Source organism: Pteropus alecto, unplaced genomic scaffold, assembly GCF_000325575.1.
Source record: "Pteropus alecto unplaced genomic scaffold, ASM32557v1 scaffold206, whole genome shotgun sequence".
Classification (NCBI taxonomy): domain Eukaryota; kingdom Metazoa; phylum Chordata; class Mammalia; order Chiroptera; family Pteropodidae; genus Pteropus; species Pteropus alecto.
Window position 1 is genome coordinate 2110868 of NW_006438906.1, and position 26743 is coordinate 2137610.

At 38.1% G+C, this 26743-nt stretch overlaps 1 protein-coding gene across 4 annotated transcripts in view; it reads left to right on the forward strand.

The window, feature by feature from the left end:
• DDX58 (DExD/H-box helicase 58) overlaps positions 1 to 23478 on the forward strand; it is a 33587-nt gene extending 10109 nt beyond the window's left edge. For 2 of the 4 annotated variants that reach the window (XM_015592593.2, XM_025049684.1), the window contains 11 exons: positions 463 to 721; positions 2367 to 2529; positions 4016 to 4135; positions 6773 to 6930; positions 7869 to 8004; positions 8759 to 8907; positions 11126 to 11216; positions 13337 to 13507; positions 14657 to 14808; positions 20933 to 21076; positions 22732 to 23126. In XM_015592593.2, the coding sequence (XP_015448079.1) occupies positions 463 to 721; positions 2367 to 2529; positions 4016 to 4135; positions 6773 to 6930; positions 7869 to 8004; positions 8759 to 8907; positions 11126 to 11216; positions 13337 to 13507; positions 14657 to 14808; positions 20933 to 21076; positions 22732 to 23028 (1840 nt within the window). In that variant the 3' untranslated portion in view covers positions 23029 to 23126. 4 annotated transcript variants of the gene reach the window in all.
• The last annotated feature ends 3265 nt before the right edge of the window (positions 23479 to 26743 follow it).

Sequence of the window (26743 nt, forward strand, 5' to 3'; positions counted from 1 at the left end):
CAGTTGCTGTAGGCATAAAAAAAATTTTTTTTTATAATAGATTGAGCTTTTTATATAGTCTAGATATAATTCCTTCATGGATTTAGGTCTTTTTTGTTAGATATACCCAAAATCCTACACTCCTTTGGTTAACTCTTACAGAGTGAATAAATGACTTGAGATAAACTTCATATTTAAATGGCACATTTAACTTTTTAATGATTTTATAATAATTTATTTAATTTAATTCTTTAGGTACTTTTCCTTTCTCAGTGGCTTGAAAGGATTAATATATACCAGTAGCAATTTTAACTAGCTTACATTTATTGATCACTTACCATGTGTGAGGCTCTGTGCTAAGCACTTGTCTCCTTTTGGACTTAGGGAGATTTAATCAATTGATGTTCTGATCTAGTATTTCTTATTTTTGTGGTTCCTCATTCACACTGTAGTTAGTAACAGGCAACTTTCATCATTTTCCAGGTACAAAGTTTCAGGCATTTCTGGAGCAACAGCTGAGAATGTCTCCGTGGAACAGATTATTGAGGACAATGACATCATCATTTTAACTCCACAGATTCTTGTGAACAGCCTTAAAAATGGGACTGTTCCATCACTCTCAGTCTTTACTTTGATGATATTTGACGAGTGCCACAACACCAGTAAACATCATCCTTACAATATGATCATGTTTAATTATCTAGATCAGAAACTTGGAGGATCTTCAGACTCACTGCCTCAGGTATCTGCAAAGTCCGATGGATCCTCAGAAGAGCTGTGATATTCCTAAATCCTATTGACCTCCCCTCTGGCCCCAGTGAAGATGTCCTTCTCAAGTCCTAAGTCCATATTATATAATTCATTGATTAATTTTGATTGATTCATTCATTTATCCACTTCACTGATATGTATTCGGTGCCTCCATGTGTTTTACACTGTGCAAGGCCCTGGAGATACAAATATAAAAAGACATAGTCCTTGCCCTCAAATAGCTTAAGTTTCGTAGGGAGCCAATTATGTAAGAATTAGATCATAATTTTTCATGATGGCACACTGTGGAGGTGAGTACAAGGTGCAATCAGAAGTAAGAGTTCCTAAGTGTGCTATGAAAGTAAGGCAAGACCTGACAGACTAACAAAAGTTTACAAGGTAGATAGTCGGGTGATTTTCATTAAAAGCTTCTGTGTGTCCAGAGGTACAGAGGTATGAAAGAACATGGTGTGCTCAGGAATCTTGAAGCTCTTCAATATCACTTGATTATAGAATATGAAGTTGTGAATAGCAGGTGATGCAGAATAGGATAGAGGGAATGATTGACAGAACAAGATGCCAGGAGAGATCAGAGAGTGTGGGAGAGGTAGGCACATAGATGGATTAGTATGGGAGAGCAGATGGAACACCATTTTGGTGTCATTAGAAGAGAGGATGCGAGAAGAGTCAAGATGGAAGCAGGAAGGATAGGGAATTCCTGGAATATAACCTCTCTTTTCTCTTTAATGTAGGAGATGTAGATAGATCATTTGCTAAGAATAATCAAGATGGGAATGAAGGAGGAAGCTCAAGGTGCATGGAGAGGATTTGAAATGGGAGAGAGAACTAAGAGGAGTACACAGAAGAATTGATGGGTCAGATTGGGGGCTCAAATGAGGTTGGAAATCATGAATTTATAGTATACCAATCTCACTTCTGTGTTAAGATCTCTAGCCTTTATTATTACCTGTTTAGAAAACACAGGTTAGAAGAAATTCAGTATGGTGCCCATAGACAAAATTCAGTAGCAATCACATTTCTTACAGCTTTTTCTTCTAGGAAAAAAAAAATTGGTAGTTAACTAGTTTCCTTGATAATGAGCCAATTATTCAGTATTTATTGAATGGCTATTAGAGAAAGAAAGAAATATTTATAAGGTGACCATTAAGCTAAAGTCTTTTTAAATGTATTATACCAAATTCACACAGATATCATTTTAAATAGCTATTGTTACCCAACTTTACAGAGTTGAAGATGCTTGTTCAGTGTGACATGGCTGAGACTGGAATGGAAATGTGTCTTGTTTCAGTTCTTTTCAGTATGTTGTTCTATACATCATGGGGACACGAGGGTTAGGAAGAGAGAAGTCCTACCTTGAAAGAGTTTCTTCTCTTTAATCTGTGCTGATTTGTGTTCAGCTGATGCTTTGTGATTCCTGCGTTTATTCAGTGCTTTGCTGAATGGGGACCTTTCCATCTGCGATGTCATAGAGAATTTCAGAAAAAATGTTCTTGCTCTTTATCTGAAGTTAGGGGAAAAAACCTACTTTAGTAGAAGAGAGTTACATGGGGTGGGGGGGGTTGTTGAAATGTCATGCTATTTCTCAGATCTCTAACAGTTTGGAACGCTCTTCACAGGTCGTTGGGCTGACTGCCTCGGTTGGCGTTGGGGATGCCAAAAGCACAGGTGAAGCCTTGGAATATATCTGTAAACTGTGTGCTTCTCTTGACATATCAGTGGTAGCAACAGTCAAAGACAACTTGGAGGAACTGGAGGAAGTTGTTTATAAGCCCCAGAAGTGTAAGTGGAATCCAGTTACATGCCCTTTGGAACTTCGTTATACTCTGCTATTCATAGTTCAGAGCCATTTGGATGAAAATGAATTTTTACCTCTGTTCAGTAGAAAATATTTAACCCCCAGATTTTGAAATAATCACATTTTGGATCTCTCTCTTCAGCTGAGCTCTCTCCCCAAGCAATGAATGAACTGCAGGAATGGCCTGGAGAAAGCAAACATTCTTACTTCTTCCACTCCATAAAATTCTTACGAAGATACTAACAATCAGAGAGAGGTGATGAGAAAATCTAAGTATGTAAATAGCCAAGAGCGGAGCTCAGTCCTTCCCTGTGCTCCATGCCTGAAAAGGATACTCTGTAGTTATTATTTCAATATGTATCTGATCATTTTGGTTGAAATGAAATTATTGGAATTCATCATATCTTTGCTCAAAAGATCAGAATATATTTTTTTAAATAAATTGACTCACAAAAGTTTATTGAGTCTCAATGCTACACTAACCCAGCAAGAGTGAGAGGGGAGAGAAGATATACACGGCTTCATCCTTGCTCCCTGAATAGCATATGACTGTATAAGTATAAAGCAGAACAAACACACGAAATAGTCGGGGAAAGGGCAGTTAAGTTCCTTTCTGGGAGCTGCCTATACGGGGTTTAGAGATGGTGCCCAATCTAAACTTTTTAGTATCAAGTACAAATTTCTTCATTATGTGGTCCCCCTGCCCTCTGAGCTCCATCTCCTTCCACCTCCCACAAATGCAACCATGTTGCATTCCTGTGGGCTCCTCAAATATGTCATGTGGTCTCCCTCTCTAAACTTTTGTCCGTGCTGTCCTTTGTACACGATTGTGTTTGCTTCTTCCTTTCCTCTTCTCCCGCTTATCCCACACCACCGCCTCCCGTGGAAGAATTTGAGATTCCTTTCCCTGCCCTCCATGATGCCTTGCACATACTTAGGTTGCAGCACTCTCCTGTGGTTATTGGCTACATATCTTTCTGTCCCCTTAGAACACAGACCTTTCTGGAGCATGGAGTGTGTTCTTTTCAACTGTCATCACCAGAACATGGCACGTGGTAGGCCGTTAATAAGTTTCTGCTGAAACAATGCAACAACGGATGTTAGAAACAGTGTGAATACTCCTGAGGGTTGGGTGGGAAAGGATCAAGGAACTGGACAAGGTTAAAAAGTGTGGCGTTTGCACAGATAAGATGGATACCAGCCTCATCAGAGTAGAGGCTCTGTGTTGAGTAACAGGAAAGCCAGATGAGAAGTTGGATTAGACCCAGAACACAAAAGACAGAGATGTTAGAATCAGTGCATTAAGCACTAAGGAGCTGTTACAAGGTTTGTGAGCATTTGTTTTACCATCTACACTACCTCCTTGTGAGCTTGGAGTCTCAGGTTTTATAGAGGAAGTAACAAAAGTTTAGACATACTTTGAATTGTGATGTGTTCTTTCTGAAAAATACTTTCTTTTGATGGCTTTAGTTTTCAGGAAAGTGGAATCACGGACTACTGACAGATTTAAATGCATCATCTCTCAGCTGATGAAGGAGACAGAGAGTCTAGCAAAGAGTATCTTTGACACACTTGGTACCATAACTCTCGGTGAGATAAATCTCATTTTGTATCCTCTCCATTTAGAAATAGCGAAATATTGTCCACTAGTGTCTGTGTGCATTCTCCTTGGTTCAGAGCATGTCAAGACCAACACCAGAGGTTGACATTCTTAATTATATGTTACTCAGATTATTAAGGAACCTTCTAAGTCCTCCTTTAGTTTCTCTTGCCATTTTTTTCTGTTTAAATACAAAGTAAATCCATCTGAACACACACATATGGCAAATATTATATTTCAGCAGTTTCTTCCTTTTTTGACCTCTCAAATTTGCTTTCCGTCCCGACTTCCTTATTATATGAATGAAACCACCATTCTGCCTGATGGCTTACATTCAAACCTAGAAGTGATCTTTGATTCTTTCTCCTTTTGAGATTCTCTCATGAAGTCATCAAGTTCTGTTCTTCTCCTTTTTATTCATTTATTCATTTATTCACCAGATATTTACTGTGCCAGGAATTGTGTTAGGTAATGGAAATAACAAAATTAAAGACATAGTCCCCGCCCTCAGGGAACTCCCAGACAAATAATGAGAATCAGGTGTGAGTGGTTTCCATGAGACAGGGTTACCCGCTGGATGCTGTGGGAGCACATGGGGACTTTGGCAAGGAAGGCTTCCCCCAGGACAAATCTTGAAGTCAGCCAAGTTAAGGAGAGAGAATCAAGTGAGGTCGAAAAGGAATTAAGCATAGAGGGAAGAGAGAACCCAGTGAGTTTTAGGAACCGCAAGCATTTCACAATCATTCTAACATGTGAGTGGTAGAAAGGAGTGAGACTAAAGGGAGAGGCAGCGGGCAGACAGGGAAGGGCCTGGAAGGCCAAGCTGAGTTTGAATTTTATTCTAAAAGCAATGGCAAGCAACCGAAGATCTTAAACTGATTAGCGATATGATAAGAATACCAGTGAAGGAAGAGGGCTAGACAGAGGTAGTTGAGATGGGTTGGTGAAGGGAGGAGGCTTGTGCAAAGAGCTGCAAATAGGCAGTGTTCAGATTTAATGGCTAACTGGATTTGGGTGCATATGAGAGAGGGAAGGGAGTAGAAGACTTCCCTCAGGCTTCTGGCTTGGGTACCGGTATGTATGCCAGTGGGTGGTACTGGTTCTAGAACTAGGAGCAGCTTTGGCAGGTACAAGGTGAATTTAGAGTTTTGGAGATGTTGACTTTCTGATGTCTGCTAGATAATTCATGGTGTCTAACCTTCTCTTACTCATTTTGCTTTTCTCTTTCCTTTTCTTTCACAGCTTGATTTAAGACTTATTCTAGCAACCTTCTAGCTGGTTTGCCTACCTCCACTCTCTTTTCCATACAGCCCCCCATTTCCTGGTTAGTCTTTCTGAAATACCAGTTTTATGTCAATATCCTGCTTGAATCCCTTTGCCTTACAGGCAAAGCTCTTTAAGTTTCTAACTTGACAGTCTGAGCCATGACTGCACAATCTAGTTCTGCTTATCTCAATCTCTCTAGTTTTACCTTCCACTATTTCCCTATTTGATTTAGCAGTTCCTTGAGTTCCTTGAACATGTTCATTCACTTATTCATTCATTCACTGCTAGGTAGTGTGCTTGGTGATAGGAATATAGCATGGACCCTGGGCCACAGCCCCTTCCCTCATAGAATTTCCAGTATAACAGTAAAGCCAAAATTTGTAAGTAATAAAAAAAATAAAGCAACAAGATTGGGTAGGTGGGTGGTGATGGTAAGGTATGTTTTAGGCAGAGAGAGCTTCAGGTACAAAGGCCAGATAAATAGAGAGAGTATGGGAATTTCCATTAGTCCTGTGAAATGTAGAAAGGGGAGTGTCTAAAGATGAAGACCAGAAGCAGGTGGAGGCTAGATCACAGAGGACCCTATGAGCCAGGGTGAGAGTTTGGACAGAGGAATCCAATAAAGGCTCATAAGCAGTGGAGTAGCATAATTTTTCATCTCCAATTTGGAAACTCTGTCTAGCTGCTGAGTGGGGAATGGATTGGAGGGAATTGGGCAAGAAGTGGGGAGCTCAGTTAGGAGGCCATCATATATATACATCCTGGATAATACCAAGAACATTATGACATGGTCTGAATTGGGGAGGTGGCAGAAGGATGGAGAGATGTGAATTTCTACCTTCTTATTCTTTCCACCTCTAATACCCTACCTCCACCTTTACACCAGTCTAAATCCTGTAAACTGCTCATTTTAGATTGCTTAGCTTATTTCCACAGCTACCCACGTCCACTTAATACTTGTTGATTCCTTTAGTTTGCCTCCTCATTTGTAACTGAGGCTGGGAAAGAAACATGTCAATGCTCCTTGTCTGGGTAGCATCCTTTGTTCCTCTTGTTAAAAAAAGAAGAGCATTTTAATGCAGAAATGTAACTCTTGCCTGTAAATTTTATTGTGCTATGCTGTTCCTGAGAAGCCCTGTATAACTGATCCTTGAGTAACACACAGACTGAGCAGCTTGAGAACAGGGCTGTGTCTTCCTCATCCTGTCATCCCCAGCACTCTGCACAGAGTCCAGACCGCTGAAAACACAGACTATTATGGGAGGACTACTCTGTGTAGAAGGAAAACTAGAGGGCGAGGCGTGCTTAGAACCTTAAATGACTGACTTAAGGCACAACAAGAACTTTTTTTTTTTCCCTAGGAAACTTCTCTCAGATTCAAAACAGGAATTTTGGCACACAGAAATATGAACAGTGGATTGTTGCAGTTCAGAAAAAGTGCATGGTGTTAAAGATGCCAGATAAAGATGAAGAGAGCAGAATTTGTAAAGCACTGTTTTTGTACACTTCACATTTGCGGGTATGTTGCTTCTTTGGAAAGGCATATTTTAGTTGTAGCACCTACTGGGAGCTGTGCTGTGGCAGCTGATGAAACATCAACTTTTCATCCTGGACCCAACAGCCTACTTAGGAACTTTTATAAGGTTCTTAATGAAGCAAACTCCAAAAGTTATCCCATTCAGCATCTTCTTTGTTTTCTGAAACAATACTACAAGCAGCAGACACAAAGGCAGAGGTTCTATGCTGTGCCTCAAACATTCCCATGATTGATTGACATGATTAGAAAAAATTGGGTGATGGTGAGCATTTTTGTAGATACATGACCGGTGACAGCCATCTTTAAAGTTAAGTAAGTGGCTTCTGTTGCCATGTCCTGATGCATGTTTTCTTCATACTCAATAGTATGCATTTATAGAATTTTAATGAACTTAATCGAATATTTGAGGTAGGTATTCAGTGCCATCATTCTACACAGGTGCAATTATAATTCAGTAATAGCTTTACATGTATAAAGAGATTAAATCGAATGCCTGAATTATGAGTCAAGTTGATGTGGAAATTGATTTGCTTTCACTTTTTTTGTTTTTCGATCTTTGACGTGGATTTTTCTTTTAATTTTCTTTTTCTCTTCCAATGTAGAATTCTAGAATCTGAAGTGATCCTAATTAATGATTCTAGCTAATTGAGATTTTTTTTAAAAACAGTATTTGGTTCAAAGGTTTTATTACAACACCAATTAGGGGCTGTTCATTATAAATAACTTGGAATAGATCTGAGAAAAGTTTATTCTTAAAATTAATTCTATGATAAGTACAGCTAATTGAACTTAAGTACAGCAAACACAGTAGACATTATAAACACAATGAAACTCAGTTTTCATTTCGTTTTATTTTATTTTATTTTTTATTAAGTTTATTAGGGTAACATTGGTTAATACTCAGTTTTCATTTTAAACAGAAATTTAATGATGCCCTCATCATCAGTGAGCATGCACGGATGAAAGATGCTCTGGATTACTTGAAAGACTTCTTCCGTAATGTCCGAACAGCAGGCTTTGATGAGACTGAGCAAGATCTCACTCGGAGATTTGAAGGTGGGGTGGTGTTTCCAGAGGAGGAAGCTATGTAGGCTGATGACTCCAGTGACAGCATACTTTTATTTGCTTAGCATATGGTGATACTCAGAAAGTTGTCCTGGGCTTAAGAAGATATTATAGATGGCAGGACTGTTGAGCTTCAGTGAAACCTGGTACTTACGGAAAGAATCTGCTGCTTATACTAGTTCCTATTTTGAAGAAGGAAAAATAGCAAGATTTGCAAAGTTTACATTCATAGAAATGGTTAATAGATAGTAAGATTTTCTGGTTTTACTTTTAGTAATTTTATAACGGTTAAAAAAATACCTAAATGTGTTTCAATATTAAAAATGCTATAATTTATATATACTTCTGTAAAAGGAAAAAAGCCAAAATGGCTCATAATTCTACATCCCTCATATTAAGAAAAATATAGGCAGATATTAAATGAAAAGTAAGCCTTTCTTACTCTCTACCCCAATTTTTTTCCCAAAGAAAATTACCATCAATAATTGTTTTTGGCCTACACTGAAGTATTTTGCTATACATATTTGTAACCCAGTGATGTGCTACTAAACACTGAACAACCAGCTTTCTGGGGGTAAAATGTGTGCATTTATTGGTGTATTTAATGTATACATTAAATTGGTGGTTATTACTTATAAAATTCTGGTCAAAGATTGAGAGATTAACTGAATGATAGCCAAAGGTCACAATGTGTTCTAAATTTCTAGAATTTATAAGCCATTTATAAAACATTCTCCTTTTGCAGAAAAGCTGCAAGAACTAGAAAGCATTTCCATGGATCCCAGCAACGAGAACCCTAAACTCAAAGACCTCTGCTTCGTCTTGCAAGAGGAGTACCACTTAAACCCAGAGACTAGAACCATTCTCTTTGTGAAAACCAGAGCACTTGTGGATGTAAGCTCCTTCCTCCTTGTGGATAACAAATTGACTCAGTACCATTTTGTTGAAAAGACTGTCCTTTCTTTAGAGCTTTGCAGACAAGTGTCCATATATGTGTGGGGCTGTTTCCAGGCTCTGTATTCTATTCTGATTATTTGGTAGTTTATCCTTATGCTAATACCTCACTGTCTTAATTAGTTTATGATAAGTCTTGATACTTGTAGAGCAATCACTTAATACTTTTAAAAATTATTTTTGTCAATTAAAAATATTTTAGCCATTCTGTGGAAATATGGTGATATATCACTAGGGTTTTAATTTGCATTTCACTAATGACTAATATAGTCTAGCATTTTGCATATACTTATTATCCATCTATATATTTTCTTTGGTGAAGTGTCTTCACATCTTTTGCCCATTTCAAAAGTTGGTTTAATTGGATCGTTTATCATGTTATTGTTGAGTTTTTGAGAGTTCTTTTTATATTCTGACAAAAACGTCTTTTGTCAGGAATGTGATTTGAACATTTTTCTTTTGGTCTTCTCATTCTCTTAACAGTACTTGTTCCAGATTGAAAGTTTTAACTTTTGACGAAGTCCAGTTAATCAGTTTTTTGGTGTGGATTGTGCTTTTGGTATTGTATCTGAAAGCCCTTTGCTTACCCATGCACATGAAGGTTTTCTCTCTGTTATCTTCTCGAGTTTTACAGTTTTACAATTTACATTTAGGTCAACAGTCCATTTTGAGGTATGGGTTGAGGTGCTTTTTTTTTCTTTTTGTATGTGGACATCCAGTCATTTCAGCACTGTTGTTGAGAAGACTATCCTTTTTCTATTGAATTGCTTTTGTAACTTTTTCAAAAATCAGCTGATTGTATCTCTGTGGCTGTATCTCTGTATTCTCCATTCTGTTCTATTTATCTATACATCTCTCCTTTCACTCATCCCACACTGTCTTGACTACTGTAGCTTTATAATGAGTCTTGAAATCAGGTGGCATGAGTCCTCCAACCTTTTTCTTTTCTTCACAATTGTTTTAGCTATCGTCCTTTGCCTTTCCATTTATATTTTAGAATCGGTTCGTCCACATCTATGAAAAAATATGCTGGGATTTCTTTTGGGATTGCATTGAATCTTTAAATAAAATTGGGGAGAAATGACATCTTAATTATATCAGGTCTTCAGCCATAACTATAGATTATATATCTCTTCATTTATATAGGATTTCGGTATTGGTTTCCTATTGCTGATAACAAATTGCCCAAAAACTTAGTGGCTGGAAACAACAAACATCTATTATCTTACAATATCTATGGGTCAGGAAGCTGGAAAATCTTAACTGGGTGTTTCTGGCTGAGGGTCTTTCATGAGACTGCAATCAAGTGTTGGCCATGGCTGCCGTCATCTTAAGGCTTAACTTGGGAGAATCAGCTTTCGGCCTCACTTAGATGGCTGTTGGCGGATCTCAGAAGATGTGCTTCCAAGCTCATTCATGTGGGCCTCTCCACAGGGCTGCCTCACAGCGCGGCAGCTGGCTCCCCTAAAGTGAGTGATCCAAGAGAGACTGAGAGAGAGTGCCTGATAATGGAGGTCACCATCATTTTATAACTTCAGCTCGGAAGTGATAGCCCATCATGTTTGTCATATTTTATTCATTAGAAACAAGTCAGTGAGTTCAGTTCACACTTGGGGGGAGGGGACACGAGGATCTGAATACCAGAAGGTGGAGCTCATTGAGGGCTCTTTTAGAGGCCACCTGCCACATCTTTGGTTCCTTTTATCACTGTTTTGTTATTTACACTATACGGATGTAGCACATATTTTGTTAGACTTATACCTAAGTATTAATTTTTTAATGCTGTTGTAAATGGTGATTTTAACCTTTTTTGTTGTTGCTGATATATAGAAATAGAACTGATTTCTGTATATTGATCTTGTGTGCTAAGCTCTTGCTAAACTCTCTTACTAGTTCTACATACCCACTATTCTGAACTATGCTTTTTTTAATTTGAAAAATAATCTCAGAGATTAAACTATATCATATCACAAAGATTTATATCTTATGGTTAATTATTGCATAGAATTCAATTTCAAGAAGTTTTTGTTCTCAAGTTTGTCGGTCTAAAAACTGTGTACTAGCTTAAAATTTTTTTCTTCTTGAATATATTTCAATATTGAATTAATACAAATGGCATACAAATAGTGTCCAACTGATAACTGCTTTTCATTTTCAGGCTTTAAAGAAATGGATAGAAGAAAATCCTAAACTCAGCTTTCTAAAACCTGGCATATTGACTGGACGTGGCAGAACAAAACAGAACATAGGTATTTATATATAGTAGACTATATATAAGAATATATAGGATATATTAAAATTCTTTTTTAATTCCAGTATCAATCAAGGTTCAACCAGAGAAGTAAAACCAGTAAGAGACTATACATACACACATATATGCATATTTACATACACATATATGTATATACACACGGATTTATTACAGGGAACTGACATTCACAATTGAAGTGGCAAAGCAAGTCTGAAGTCTGTAGGGTAGGTGGTCAGGAGCAGGCTGGAACCCCACAGGCATGAGCTGTTTGGAGTCTCTGAGCTCAGGAAATGCCTAAGCTCTTTTTTAAAGGGCTTACTTGACTGGGTCAGGCCCACCTAGAGTGAAACCCCTTTTGAGTAACTTAATGTCAACTGATTAGGAACTTTAATTACAGCTACCAATTCCATTCATAGAAGTACCTAAATGAATAACTGATAACTAATTCAGCCCAGTCAAGTTGACATATCAAAAAGCTATCACAAGGCTCAAATGGCAAAAACTTGTAGACATTGCCTCCTCCCCTATGTCTTACAGAAAAAAACAAAGTTATTTTTTCAAATGTTGTTTGAGCATGTCACTCTTGTGCTCAAACTGGAAATAGATTAACTGGAAATAGAAATGTTCTGTCTCTATTTGATTGTTAGTCTTTAAACCATAGATGATATTGCATGCATTATATATTTTACAATTTAAAAAATAGTTTAAGCAGACAATCCTGAGATCAAGCAAGGTAAAGCTGCCTCTGTTATTATCCAAGAGGGTCCTCAGCGGCCAGCTCTCACCTGACATGCTCAGCTGTGCTGCCCACGCCCCAGTGACCAGCAATGACGGGTCCTCACTCTGCTCCTCCTATTTAGTGTTGTTTATCATAAGCATTCCCCACCCTGTCAGTCCTCAGTCATCACCCTGGCACTTTCCCTTTATACAAATTTTAAATTTCATGAATCTAAAAAGCAAATTCAGATTTTGTTAATTTGGCTTACTGAATGAGGTCCTACAACATGAGTCCAATTTGATTTTTCAACTTTGTTATTTCCCCCCAAATAAGCATTCAGAAAACTTTTAAAAATTTGTTCGTTCATTTATTCATCCACCCATCCACATTTATTTAGAACTTACTCTGTGCCAGTCATTGTGCCTCCTTTCCCAGCCACCTCCACATTCCCACAGTATCCAGTTCTGTCTCCATTTCATTGCTCATCACATTGAGTTAGAGCTTCTTATTATATCCTTCTTCCACAGACTATGAGCTCCTTATTCATAAAAGTGGACCTCTAACCACCGTATCCTTATTTGACAAACCATAATGTTGAATAAATATTTGAGGAACAAGTGGATGAATAGGTTCAGAAATTAATGAAGTGTGGTGTCTGTCTTGGGCATGCTCATTGTTCAGTAGAAAATGATGGTGAAAGGAAACTCTAACAAAATATATCACAAGATTTTAGCTGCCAATATACTAGGGAAGAAATGGAGCTTTCATAAATTCTATTAACTCTGAGGTGGAGATCACTGAAATTCTTTCTCCCCTTAGTATAACAGTGGCTGAGAACTGCAACCTTTTAGGGTCCTAGACTTAAAAATTCAAGGTCCGGTTCTGCTGCGAACTATACTGTCAGTTTACCATACTTCTAAAACCTCAAGGTCTTCATCTACAAAGGGAAATTATAACACTTAACCACATCAACCTAAGAGGGCTTTGTGAAGTTTCAATAAGGAAGTAGATTTGAAAATGTTTTGTCAATTGTTAACTCCCATACACATGCAGAGGCATTATGATTAGTTAATATTTTTGCAAAAAAAAAAATATATATATGTATATATATTTGTTTTGAAGCAACATGAATAAAGCCACACAGCTAGTAAGCACCACAGCTGGAATTTGAACTCTGGCAGTCTTGTGGCAGAGTCTAAGTTGTCACCACCCTAAATGTCCTCCTTAGAATAAAGATAGCAATAGGCCCTACTGCCTAGCATGTTGAGAAATCATGAATATAAAGCACTTATCACAGTATCACTTGGCATGTAATAAGTATTCCATAATTAATAGCTATTTTTTTAAGAGTAAAATTCCCTCTTTGATAAGTTGTATAATACCTTCTGACCTTGACACAGGAATGACCCTCCCAGCACAAAAAGATGTATTGCATACATTCAAAACCAGTGGAGACAACAAGATTCTGATTGCCACCTCAGTTGCTGATGAAGGCATTGACATTGCTCAGTGCAATCTGGTCATCTTGTATGAGTACGTGGGCAATGTCATCAAAATGATCCAAACCAGAGGTGAGAGAAGCTTCGATGCCATTATTAAGTAGCTGCTGATTTGTCTGATTTGTGAATGTCTGCCACTTCAGCCTTTCTCCTTTACTGAGCCATGCTCGGGTGTATGACTTATGGTACAGTGGCCTGTGGTATCACTGGCCCTAAAGGTGGCTTACTTAATCAGGATTGGGTGGCCACAGTTTTGTCCACTAACATATACCCTATTTGAATTCTTGTTCACAATGAATACTGTATATTTGACCAACATTGACTGATATATTTATGGAAGGATAATTCTCATTTGGATTGAGGCTTTGGCAGTCAGCGTGTGGGCCTTTCATGCTTGTGCTGCCAATGGGCTCCCTGTATTCCAGAAGAGATACTCCAAGGAGCTTGTCTGTCCCACTCAAACTAGATAGTCACTTTACTAGTCTCCCTTTTTTCAGTTTCCTTAACAACAGCTGCCACATTACCTTTCCTGAGCATGTCACTTCCCTATGTAGAAACTCCAGTGGTTCCCCAATTTACTTGATGTTAAAGAGTTTTCAAATCCAGCACCCACTTATCTTTCCAGCCTTATTTCCCATTTTCCCCTTTATTCGTTATTCGCTTCAGCCAACCTGACTTCATTTTTCCCTTGTTGAAGGATGATTTTCATTTTACCTCTTCCCCTGCCTCCTTATCACCTATCCCTAATTCTCCTGATTCTGGAAAGAATCTCTCTTTTGAATGTCCATAACCTTTTATATCTATCTGTCAGCACTTCTCATTTTCTACCTATATTCTGGTGGTTGTGAACATATCTCATATCCCCATTTGCTAGAAAGGATCTGTTTATTATTTATCTTAGAGCCCTCACAGTGTCAGCCTGAGGGTTTGTGTCTGATTGTTTTAAAGCAGTGTTTCTGATAATATGTCTGGCTGATCACACTGCACCGTGGAGACCCCAAGGAAACCAGTCTAAGGTGGGCTCCTAGTTTATCTACATGTTTAATGCACAGGTGCACACCTGTATATGAGTCCGTGCTCTAACAGCTTAGCTTCCCTAGAAAGTGGGATTAAGTGACCAAAGTTAAATTTTAGGGACACCCCATTCCTTTGCTTACCTATTATCAGATTTATCAGAGTTTTACATCAAAGACACCAAATAAAATATTTGTTTTCTGACAGGCAGAGGAAGAGCAAGAGGTAGCAAGTGCTTCCTTCTGACTAGTAATTCTGATGTAATTGAAAAAGAAAAAATAAACATATACAAAGAAAAAATGATGAATGACTCCATTTTAAGACTTCAGACATGGGATGAAGCAGTATTTAAAGAAAAGGTAAGTCTTTCCATCTGTGCTACTCTTTTAGAATCTGACCATAAGTAACAAACAGGGAGCATGAGCATGGTTGGTACATTTTATCAGATGGCTCTGAGTGTTTGTTGTATTAGAACAGTAAGTTTAATCTTAAAAATTTATCTGCAGTGAACATCAAATTCATTTCTGTTTTTAAGTCTCAATAAGATTAAAATATATTTTATTAATGCTAATATCTAAAGTTATGTTTTTAGAGCTAAAAGGCCAACTGACCTAGAATTGCTCTTAAGTTGGCAATTCATCTTGAGAACAGCACCCTAACACTGCAGGACAGAGCCCTTCTTAATCTTTTCCACAATACTCTCTCTTTCCAACATCTGGAGTCCTCAAAAAAAAAAAGCTCCCTTTGTACTGTGAAGGTGTCGGAATGCTTCATTGTAGCTATGGGTAATAATGTGTACCTTGGAGTGACACGCCTGTTCGGTTCAGCCTCTTGGTAGCGACTACATGTTATTATCATTTCCTTTATAACACTGAAGCATGGAACCAAATCGGTGAAAAAAAGACACACACAGACACACAGGCATGTGTGCGTGCACATACACACATGTATGCATGAACATGCCCACACGTGCAGGCACACCCACACTTTCTCCAGACTCTGCAAAGATTTTCATCTCTGAATCTCTGGAAACCTTGACTACTGCGAGGCTGGGAGAGAGTTTAAGCTTTAACATTGGAATTAGTTGTTCCAATACTAATTTTGCCACTTACAAGGTGTGTCTTTTAAATTGTCAGTCTCCTTATTTGGAAAGTTGGAACAGTAATGGTATTTAACTCACAGGGCAGTTTTGGGGATAGGATGAGATGTATGTGTTGCTTAGCGCAGTGCCTGGTGTAAAATAAGTGCTCGAAAAATGAGACTTATTGTTGGACAGAGGCATGGGGCTATACTTTAACTTCATAAAGGTGAATCTTACAATCCAGTAGGCCAATTTCATAGTGTCCATAATTTTAAAAAGTTATAATACCTATGCTCAAAAAGTATTGAGAAACAGTGATGTAAAGCAAATCAACACCATTTTTAGGACAAAAATACAACTTTATGTCAGTGTTTTACTCATTTTAAAAAACATTTCTTCCTGAAGTTTGGAGACTAAAATATTTAAAAGCCCTTCTTCCACGTTTTCGTGAGAAAGGAAATTCTTTAGTTTCTCTTAATTTTTCTCCTTAATTTTAGTAAAGGATAGAAGTTTTTCACTGAGCCACCTCCCCATTTTGTAGGCTGGTGGGGATGTTACCAGTAAAGGCTTTAAAACCATATTAGCTTTAATCCCCATGGCATGAGTTTTATCCCCTTTAGGGTAACAAGCTACTTAGACTCATGTGGCAGAAGCAATAGAGTAAAAAGCTATCGAGGAAGATAGAGGCTGGATCCAGGCATAAACATTCTTTGGTAGTCAGCACACCAGATCAAGGAGTAGAGTGAGGAGAAAACGGGTTACACATCTGTTGAGTTAGGCTATGGAATAGCATTTGGGATTCCCCTAATACCCATAAATAGAAAATGGGCAGAGATGGTAAAGGATGAGAGGAAGCCCAGAACAAGTATAGCTGGGAGTCACTGGTTAGCTGGTAATTATGTGGCAGCCAGGAGCTCGGAGTCTTGGTGTCATTTCTGTCCTATCATAAATGATAAAAGAGGAAGGCTTTGCTTTCAGAGACTTAGTAGAAGTATAATAAGGTAGGGAAAACCTTACATTCTTAAAACTAAAAACTAAAAGGAATTCTGGATCCTGGGGTGAGACCCTTTTCTGTGGCGTTTTGATAAGGGCTTGGGTGTTGGATCTGAGCACCATGGTCCCTGCATATGGGCTGTAATGGGAGGAAGAACTTGCATTAAACAGGGAAGGGAGTTTGGAGCTCCTTAGGGCAGTCTTTGAGTAAGTGGGGAGGGAGACTGTACGCTTTCTTTCCTAGCCCCACAACTGCGTCATCCGTTGGCTGCGTGTGGCCAACCTTCCTTAGAACACTGTGGTCCCTGGGGGAATCTCTGGTGACTCTGCAGCCATTTTAACCTCTAGATGGTCCAGAGTTAACTAAGGACTGATTTCCATGATGAAGGCTTCAGGATTCAGTAGTATTTCATTCCGGAGGAATAAGGTACAAAGGTATTTTTCACAGTTCCAGTTGTGAAGGGTCAATCGGGAATTGCAATGAGGAAGCCTACTTTCCTTCGTCATGGAGTAGAGAATAAGATATGGGGGTGAAAGGAAGTTCATTTTGACCAAAGAATTTCAAACATGGTGTGTACCCATGACCATGCACAATCAGGGTTTCATAGTTTTGGTTTATCCACCTTAGTGCATGGAAATGCTGCTGCTTGGAGCAGGGAAGCAGTGTGCTCCAGATTTCATTTGTGACATAGGTTAAGCCTCTTTACTCAGTTACTGAGTTAGTTTTCAGCATAGCAGTATTAGTTTTAACTTACTGGGATTTATTGCCTATAGAAACATTTAAAATGTTTGGGATTATTATTTAATTGAATTTAGTGTATAATTGAATATCATTGGATATAAGTGAATTTTTTAAAAATTAGATGCCCAGAGGGCGAGTTTATATTTTTACCCTCTTTCCTATCACATTTCCCCCATCCCCCAGCCTGTCTGAATAATTAAAATCATATATGAGAAAAGGAAATTAAAATTATTCATAGGGAAATGTTCACCATGTAGTCCAGGAGTTTCGCTTTCAGAAATTTATCTAAAGGAAATAATGGTAACAGAAATAGAAATAAGTACACGTAATATAACAGTTTTACAGCAGTGAAAAACTGAATTGAAAACAGGAGGCGTAAACATTCCTTATAAAAACCATGAAGATAATTTCAGGTGGAATGAGGCAGAAAGTAGGGTTTGGAAAAGTCATGCTTTGATTGTTCTCCTAGCCTACATTCCAGGACTACATTTATTTGTTTAAATCAAACTTTATTTGAATTTGAAATGCTTTTGAGCTCAATGGATTCTCTGTGAACGATCAGTAACTAGTTAGGACATATAAGGGGAGGGAGGTTTCCACTCATGGTGACAATAATAATTGCAGCTTACACATGCAGAGCATGGGCTCTCCACCGAGCCCTGCAGCAGAGCCTCTTATTATATCATTTTATAGGAGGGAAACTGAGGCAGGAGGAGATCAAGCGTCAGGAGATCACAGGGGTGGAGCTGGCAGAACCGATCTGTTTAATTACTGCCCCTACTGGCCTAATCAGAAATGTCTGAAGCATAAATAAAGATGACTATAAAACTTCTACTGAGATGGGGAGCACAGCACAGGGAATGCAGACAGCAGTAAGGTAATGGCCATGTAGAGAGCCAGAGGGAAGATCGAGTAATCAGAGGGATCATTTCATAAACTATATAAATGTCTTGCCAATGTACTGTATACTTGAAATTAATAATATATATTATGGTTATAATTATTATCTCATATATGGTTATAATTTTTATCTCATATATGGTTATAATTATTATATATATGTATTATTATATATATGTGTATACATATACACACACACACACATATACACATAAGAAAACTTAGCTGGTAAAAAAAAAAACTTCTATTGAGAGACAAGGGGTAAATGAAGACAGAAGGAAAGAAATGCTATGCTCTTGAGTGGACTGACTAAATATTTTAAAGATGAGCCTTCACTCTAAACTCACTTATAAGTTTATCGCAACCCCAGAATCAACGTATAAATATTTTCAACTTGATAAAATAGTTTCAGAGTTTATATAGAAGAATAAATAGGTAAAAATAGCTATGATATTTCTGAAAAAATAACTGTTGAATGGTGATTGCCCTGTGCAATACTAAAGTAGAAACCACTATTGTTAACATTTTCATGGTTCTCAGCCTAAGACTAGCCTAATGGACCGAGGATAACACTGATGAGTATTTAACCTGTACCAGGTGGCCTAAGGTCATGTTACCTCCCAGGGTCGATCCTTTTACAGCTGATATTGTGGAAATCACCAAGTTCTTCCTTTATGATGTTTCAAGATTTCTTCTTTTACATTTCCTTTTGTTTAGAAAACTTTTTGCCATTCTTTTAAGGAAGTTCTGCGGATGAACAAATTTTTTTAGTTTCCCTTCATCTCAGAATATCTTGATTCTTCTTTATTTTTGCAAGATGTATTGCTGGGTATAGGAGTCCAGGTTGAGGTTTTTCTTTCAGCATTTGAAAAATATTGTGTCACTTCGTTCTGGCCTCCATGGTCTCTGATGAGAAATTTGCTGTCATTCAGATTGTTTTTCTTCTCTAGGTAAGATGTTATTATTTTTTTTCTGGCTGCTTCTAAGATTTTTTCTTTTGTCTTTAGTTTTTCAGAAGTTTAATTATGATGTATCTTGGTGTGGATTTCTTTGGTTTAACCTAATAGGTATTTGTTTAGCTTTTTGAATCTGTAAGTTTACATTATATTATGTTCAATTTGGGAAATGTTCAGCCATCATTTATCCCAGTATTTTTAAAGTTCTGCTCTCTTTTCTCCTTCAAGGACATGAATGTTAAATCTTTTTTAATAGTCCTAAAGGTCTTTGAGGTCCCGTTTATTATTTTTTTCAGTCCATTTTCTTTCTCTTGTTCAGGTTGATTCTTTCTCTTGTCCCCTCCATTCTGTCATTGAGCTCATCCACTGAGCTTTTTATTTTGGTTATTGCATCTTCCAGTTTTAAAATTTCCATTTGGTTCTTCTTTATATCTTCTGTCTCTTTGTTGAGCCTTTACATTTGTTCATGTTTCAAAAGTGTTTATGAATGCTCACTGAAGCACTTTTACTGTGGCTGCTTAAAATCTTGTTATGTTAGATAATTCTAACATCTCTGTCTTCCTATTGGTTGTCTTTTTAAAATTCAGTTTGAAATCTTTCGGTTTTTGATATGAAGAGTGATTTTTTTTTTATCAAAACTCAGACATTTTCATATTATGAGACTCTGGGGAAGAAGTGAGGATACTGTCTCATCACTGCCAGGTGGAGGTAGAAGTCTAGGTTACTTGCTAAGCCAGCGAGGGCAAGGCTCCTTATCATTGCTGGGTGGAGGTGGCAGTTCCAGTTCCCCACATTGTCTCCACTGACACCACAGACGAGGGGGACTACCATTCAGCAGGGCTGACGGCCCTGGCTCCCTATTTGGCCCTTTCTGACACTGCCAGATGTGAGTGTTGGGGTGCTTTGTTATAGTCTTGCAAGGTGGAAATCCAGGTTCCCCACTCATCTTTTGCTGGTGTGAGTGGGGGTTCGATCATGGTTTTATTTGTTTTTTGTTTTGTTTTGTTTTGTTTCTGTGGTATTTGGCTACAGTAGAATAGTTACTGTTAAAAGTGTTCTGTCTTTCTAGGCTTCCCTTTCCTGGCCCTTTGGTAGAGAGAGTAGGCCTTTGTTGAGACTTTTTTTTTTATCTGTGCCCATAGGCATTTCTGGTTGCCAGCTTCTTCATCTCTAATCTGGGATATATGAGATGAAAATAAAACCCAGAAAACTTACTACCATGTTGTTCCTAGAGTCCTGAGGTTCCTAGCTGGTCTGCTTTTCACTCTCCACCCTTTAGAATCGTTTTATGTTTATTTTAAATATAATGTCCAGCATTCTTAGTTGTACTTAGCCAAAGACTAAATTTTGAAATAGAATGCAGTCATACTAGACATACATTTAACTTTACTGTAATTCAGCAATAGTCTCTGTGGTCAGAATGGGAGAGAGAAAAAGATTTTATGCCTGCCGTTCCATTCAATGGGTTTATGCCCTAGAAGTGGTTGTAATTATGTCTGAAACAGTCATTTCATATCATGTGTCTATTTGTGAAGGATGTTTTAAGTTTTATCAGCTATTAAAGTAGAAAGCATGGTTCATATAACTAGTTTACAAACATTTTTAGTGCTTTTATGGGCATCTTTGATGAGGAAATTAAAAGACTAAGTGGAGGCCACAGTTAAACATTGACTAACAAAGAAGGTAGTGGGATTTTTATAAACAAAGTCAGATATGTTCATGGAAGTTGTATGTAAATAAAGAATGAATGATTACATATATCCTAGTTATACTCAAATCACATTTATGACGTGTTGTTTTTTCTCATGTAGGTTCGCCAGATTCAGATTCATGAAAAATTCATCAGGGATAGTCAAAGTAAAGTAAAACCTATACTTGATAAGGAAAATAAAAAACTTCTCTGCAGAAAGTGCAAAGCCTTTGCTTGTTATACAGCTGATATAAGGGTGGTTGAGGTAAGCAGCCATTTTCACAGAGAGCACTGAATCATTTTTTAGCACTAATTAAAGCTTACTATCAGTAAGGTATTTATACTAAGAATACTGTTATTCCTGTTAACATAGTCATGGTACATGTATTTTACAAAAGCTGAAAAGTTAAAAAGAAACCCTTAATGTTAAATAATAAAGAAATTGTTTTTAAAAATTGCTGCACAGCCACTTAATTAAATATTATGTAGCCATTAAAAATAATGGTTTGCTAAATGTAGTGTGGTTTCCTGGATTAGATCCTAGACCAGATAAAGGGTATTCCTGGAAAAAGTGGTAAAATCTGTAGTTTAGCTAATAGTAATGTGCTGATATTAATTTCTCAGTTTTGACAAATGTACTATGGTATGTAAGATGTTAGCATTAAAGGAATCTGGGTGAAGGGTATACAGGAATTCTCTGGACTATATTTGCAACTTATTTGTAAATCTAAAATTATTCCAAAGTAAAGTGTATTAAACAAAATGATTGTGAAGCTTATATAGTATAATGAAAAACTCCTTACAAACTAATGGTAAAGTGGAAAAAATAACCAGGATACAAAATTGTAAATATGTTATGTGAATATAGCTGTGTGAAGTAATATCAACAATACCACCATCACCACCACCAACATAAATCAAAACACTTTGTACAGAAAAAAGATTAAAGGAAATATACTAAAATATATTCATATTTCATAGTGATATTCCATGATTTTTAAAATATTTTCCAAACTTTCTTTTTGGAATATGGATCACTTATATAGTGAAAACAAAATATCTCCTAATTTTCAGAACATGACATCTGCAGGTTAGCCTTCCATACATTTTATTTTCTTTAAACTTTTAGATAAGGGTTAGAAAAGTCTCCAAAGACAAAAACTGGATGTAACTCTACCGCTGCAGATGGAGGGGCAGGTGGAGTGTGTGGGCTGGTTCAGACGATGAGTTATTATTTCAGGGTTCTGTTTGGTCTTCAGAAAGCTGAAAGTATATTAGGGATGATACTAGCAAGTTCCCAGACCTTTTAGAGTCTGTTTCTTTAAATCCAATTTGGGCGATTTTTCTGTCGGAAATAGCCCTTTTAGACTGTAAGTTTTCCTGAGGGACTGGTATATTTGATCTGCATTTGTTCTGTGCAGTGTGGACTTCTTTTCAGGTTTGCTCTAAAGCCGACTGTGGGTGGAGCCTGTGGACATATCGATCCTTGACCCTGTTCAGAGCCACAGTGACCCTGTGTTGTTCTTTGCTCTATCTTTTGGGTTATGCCTGTCAGGCCACTGGTGAACTCAGCCTTCACAGATCTCCAAACAAATACCCTTTTTGTTTCTGAATTAATAAAGAGTAGCTACTTTAAGAAGCTATGTTGCCTAGAAACTTCTTACTCCTCCTCTTCAGGAGATGTCCCCTATCACCTCACTTGCCCTTCCATCTACACCCATGTAATTGAGAGTCAGGCTGTAAGAATTCTTCACTGACCTTGGGGTGAATCCATATTCCCTTCTTTCTCCATCTATAAAATAAGTGGGCTCCCACCTGCTCTTCGTCTCAGATTATTGTGGAGTTTTGTTTTTTTTTTAAACAGTTATGTACTGATTCTAATGTTCTGTTTTGCACATGATTTGATCCCTTCATCTGCAGGACTGCCATTACACTGTGGTGGGAGATGCTTTCAAGAAGTGCTTTGTGAGTAAATTGCACCCCAAACCAAAGAATTTTGGGAGTTTCGAGAAGAAAGCAAAGATATTCTGTGCCAGACAAGACTGCTGCCATGACTGGGGAATCCATGTGAAGTATAAGACGTTTGAGATTCCATTTATAAAAATCGAAAGTTTTGTGGTGGAGGATATTGCAACTGGAGCGCAGACGCTGTACGCAAAGTGGAGGGACTTTCATTTTGAGAAACTCCCATTTGATGCTGCAGAAATGCCCAAATGACCTCAGGACTCTAATCTTTAGCTACAGGGAATGGTTGACCTTGAATGAAGAAGAAATTATCCACTGTGGGCAAATCCCGAATGGCTGTCACCACCATGGCGATACACAGGGAATGGGTGACCTTGAATGAAGAAGAAATCCACTGTGGCAAATCCCGAATGGCTGTCACCACCATGGCGATATTTACTTATTAAGACTTGTTATGTACTGAATATCTATCTATCACTTAATTCACCTTCTGTTCATTGTTTGCAGTAATTTCTACTCTATCATATATGTAAAGCACAACACTAAATGCTTTGTATACCAATAGAACTCTAAGTACTTGGGAAAACTTAAAAAGCCTTAACTTCTCTTTCTGTCCTTCCCTTTAGATCCAACTGCCAAGTACACTCCAGTAGTCACCCACTGCACATTGGGATGAATAAATGAATATAACGTTGAAAGGTTTTCCACGCTTCCCTTTCTTTCTTTAACCTACTGTAAACTGGCTTTTGCCCTTAAAAATCTACTCGAATTGTTCTTGTCAAGTTCACCAGGGACTCTGTTTTCCAGATTCATTGGGCATTTCTGAGTCCTTCTTGCTGAGCTCTCTGCTGCTTTTGGCCTGTTGAGTACAGAGTGTCTAGCCACATTTTTTGAAGTTCTTCAAGTATGTAAATGAAAGTTCCATTTAATTCTGAGTAATTAAAAAGAACTTTTTGCTGATAGGATTTGCAAATCAGAGAACGTAGCCTTCCGCATGAACCAAAGACAGGCTCTAAGGTGAGAAGAATAAGGGAAGGAATTTAAAAGCGAGAGTCAAAGGGATGGGTTGCTAGGGAAACAAGACCATAAATTTACATCATTCATCTGACTGGTCGGGGCAACTGGACTCTCAAGGGTGTGCTACTCAGCCGTCAGAAAGTGCGGTTGCGAGATAGGAAAAATGAGTAGTTTCAGTTGACTCATGGTCAGTATTTAGTCATGGGATTTGGCCAACAGTCGGAGTCCTAAGACATGGTCAGCAGGAGAGGGGGATGGGGCGCAAGGATGGCCCAACTCAGTTTCCCTTGGGGTCTGTAAAATAAACTGGTAAAACAAGCTTTGTGGTAAAACAGACAATTCAAGGAATGCAGTTGGTCAGGTAGACAGAGTCAGAGTTTAAACTGCAAAATGGCCTAGTCACTTGAATGGGGTGAGAGACCAGATGGCAGAATGACCTAGATATTCAGTCACAAAATTATGATATTAGAATCCTCAGGTGGTTCAGATGCAATCCCTTACGTAACAACCACAGGATCTTGTTATTTCTGTGGTTCCTGCCAGTGCTGACATTCTGATATTTCACCTGAAATGCAAAGTTGTCTTTAGTCAAATGCCTGCTTGTGCGACAAGGTCAGTAAACACTAATTCTCACCCTTAAAACTGACATTAATGTTTTAATTTAAAAAATAAATAAATAAACCATCAGGTCAACCTTTCCTCAGGTGTGTCCTGTGGAACACAAGTGCTATGAGATGCTCTAAAGAAAGCATTCTGTGGTTTCTATGTAATAAGTGGCCACCTCTCCTCTCGAGTGATTTACAGCATATGCTGTCATTGTGTGTCATTGTGTCAATTCTACGGTAATAAGACCCATTTAACCTAGTGGTTCCTAAGTACACTGACGCTGGAACCCTTTTATTCATGAGACATTGTTAACATCCTATAGAAGCACAGAGGTGTCCGGCCTTGATGCTGCTGACTAGACAACCAGAACCAAATTGGAGTATTAATTTCAGGATCATACCAGTAACTTTGTTTTATCATACTATGTAATAAAACTACAAAGTTCACTCAACAAATCTGTATTTAATATGTAGGCCTCAGATCTTGGGATGCAAATTATTAAAACCATTAAAAACATCATCTATAATCATATAATCTTCGTTCGTGATAATTTGGCCCACTGAGTGAACAAAAATGACTTGAGTATTAAATTGTTCATGGTCATGATGTTTAATAACTTCCTCAGAAGGCAGCCAGTGGAATCTATTTTTCAGAAGTAACTCCCCATTGTTCCCATGTAGCCAGCCCTGCAGAATACTCCACACTGTCCTCACATAACCCTGAAAAGGAAACTGCCAAAAATAAGGTTCTTCATTTAAATGACTAGGAAACTCCCAATATTTTTAGCTTAGGAAATACTGGGTGACAAATCTCTAAGATCACAAATTATTAACTATTACCCCAGAACTGCTAGGGTGGCCATGTCCCCTGGTACATGGAGTGGCCTAGAAGAATGAGACCATTACAAAGAGAAGGTAAGACGAGAGGGGAAATGATTAGGGAGGGAACCTGAGCTTGAGTCATTAGATATAATCAAGCCTGTGGCTATGGCCATTGCTGTTTTTCAAGTTTTATGAGCCAAGTATTTATTGTTAGTAGTAGTAGTAGCAATAGCAGCAGCAGCAGTAGTAAGTAGTAGTAGTAGTTTTTCTTAATCCAGTTTGAGTTATGCTTCTAACGCCATAGCTAAGAAAGTCATAACTAATAAATATATCCTTCTCCTAGATTACTCTGCACCTACATAAAGCTGTCCAATCCAGGTGCATGTGTTTATTTGCTCCATTAAATATGTTTGTCAGTTAACTCACTGTGCACACCAAAGAATGCTTGTTTCCCTAGGAGATATCAGGCAATATGGATTTGGATAATTCTGAGAACAAAGATGGTAGGAATCACAGAGAGGAAGGAGGACGGAGACCAGCAAGAGCAGCACACTAGTAATTTGCAGAGTCAGAGGGCCAGTGCCTCCTGAGATACCAGGTAAAAGGGGCTTACTTCTTTAGCCTTGTGAACAAGATGTGACACTGGCCAAGAACAGGATAGAGGGTGTGTTTGGAGGTAGAGGAAGGGAGTTGAGAAGTGAGGGGACCCCATTCCAGAAGTCATAACTGCAAGAACTGTTTCCCTATAACTACCAAATGCTGAAAGATGGACGCTCCCCAGATGCTTGGTAATGGAGAGCTGAGTGGGTAGAGGTCTGTTTTTTTCAGCTGTTCTTAGTACTTTTATGATAGGACTGATACTGATTTGAGGGTCACAGGCTGTTTTGGTACAAGATTCTGTCTGTAATTTTTATTCATGAACACAAACTAGATCCTAGAACCTCAGAAGCAGAGCTGCTCAATAACGTATCTTGCCCTGATGTGGGAAGAGGTGAAGATAGGACTCAATCCTAGGTGTTCTGATGTCCAGACCATATCCCCTGAGTACTAGAGTTGAGATTTAAAATTCATTACATGGGGATTAATTTATAAGCTGTAAGATGCTCTGTTATGGACTAAATGTTTGTGTACCACCCTCCCCCCACGAAAAAAATTCATACATTGAAGCTCTAAATCTAGTGTGCCTCTTTGGAGATGGGGCCTCTGAAAAAGTAATTAAGGGTAAATGAGGTCATAAGAGTGGGCCCATGATCAGATAAGATTAGTGCCCTTATAAGAAGAGACACCAGAGAGCCAATTCTTTCCCTCTCTGGGCACATGTACTGAAGAAAGGCCATGTAAGAACACAGTGAGAAGGTGGCCATCTGCAAGTCAGGAAGAGGGCTCTCACCGGAAAATGAACTGGCTGGAAACTTGACTTTGGACTTCTAGCCTCCAGAAATAAATTTTTGATTATTGAGCTACCCATTCTATGATATTTTGTTATGGCAGCTGGAGAAGCCTATAAGACATGTGCTCTGAAA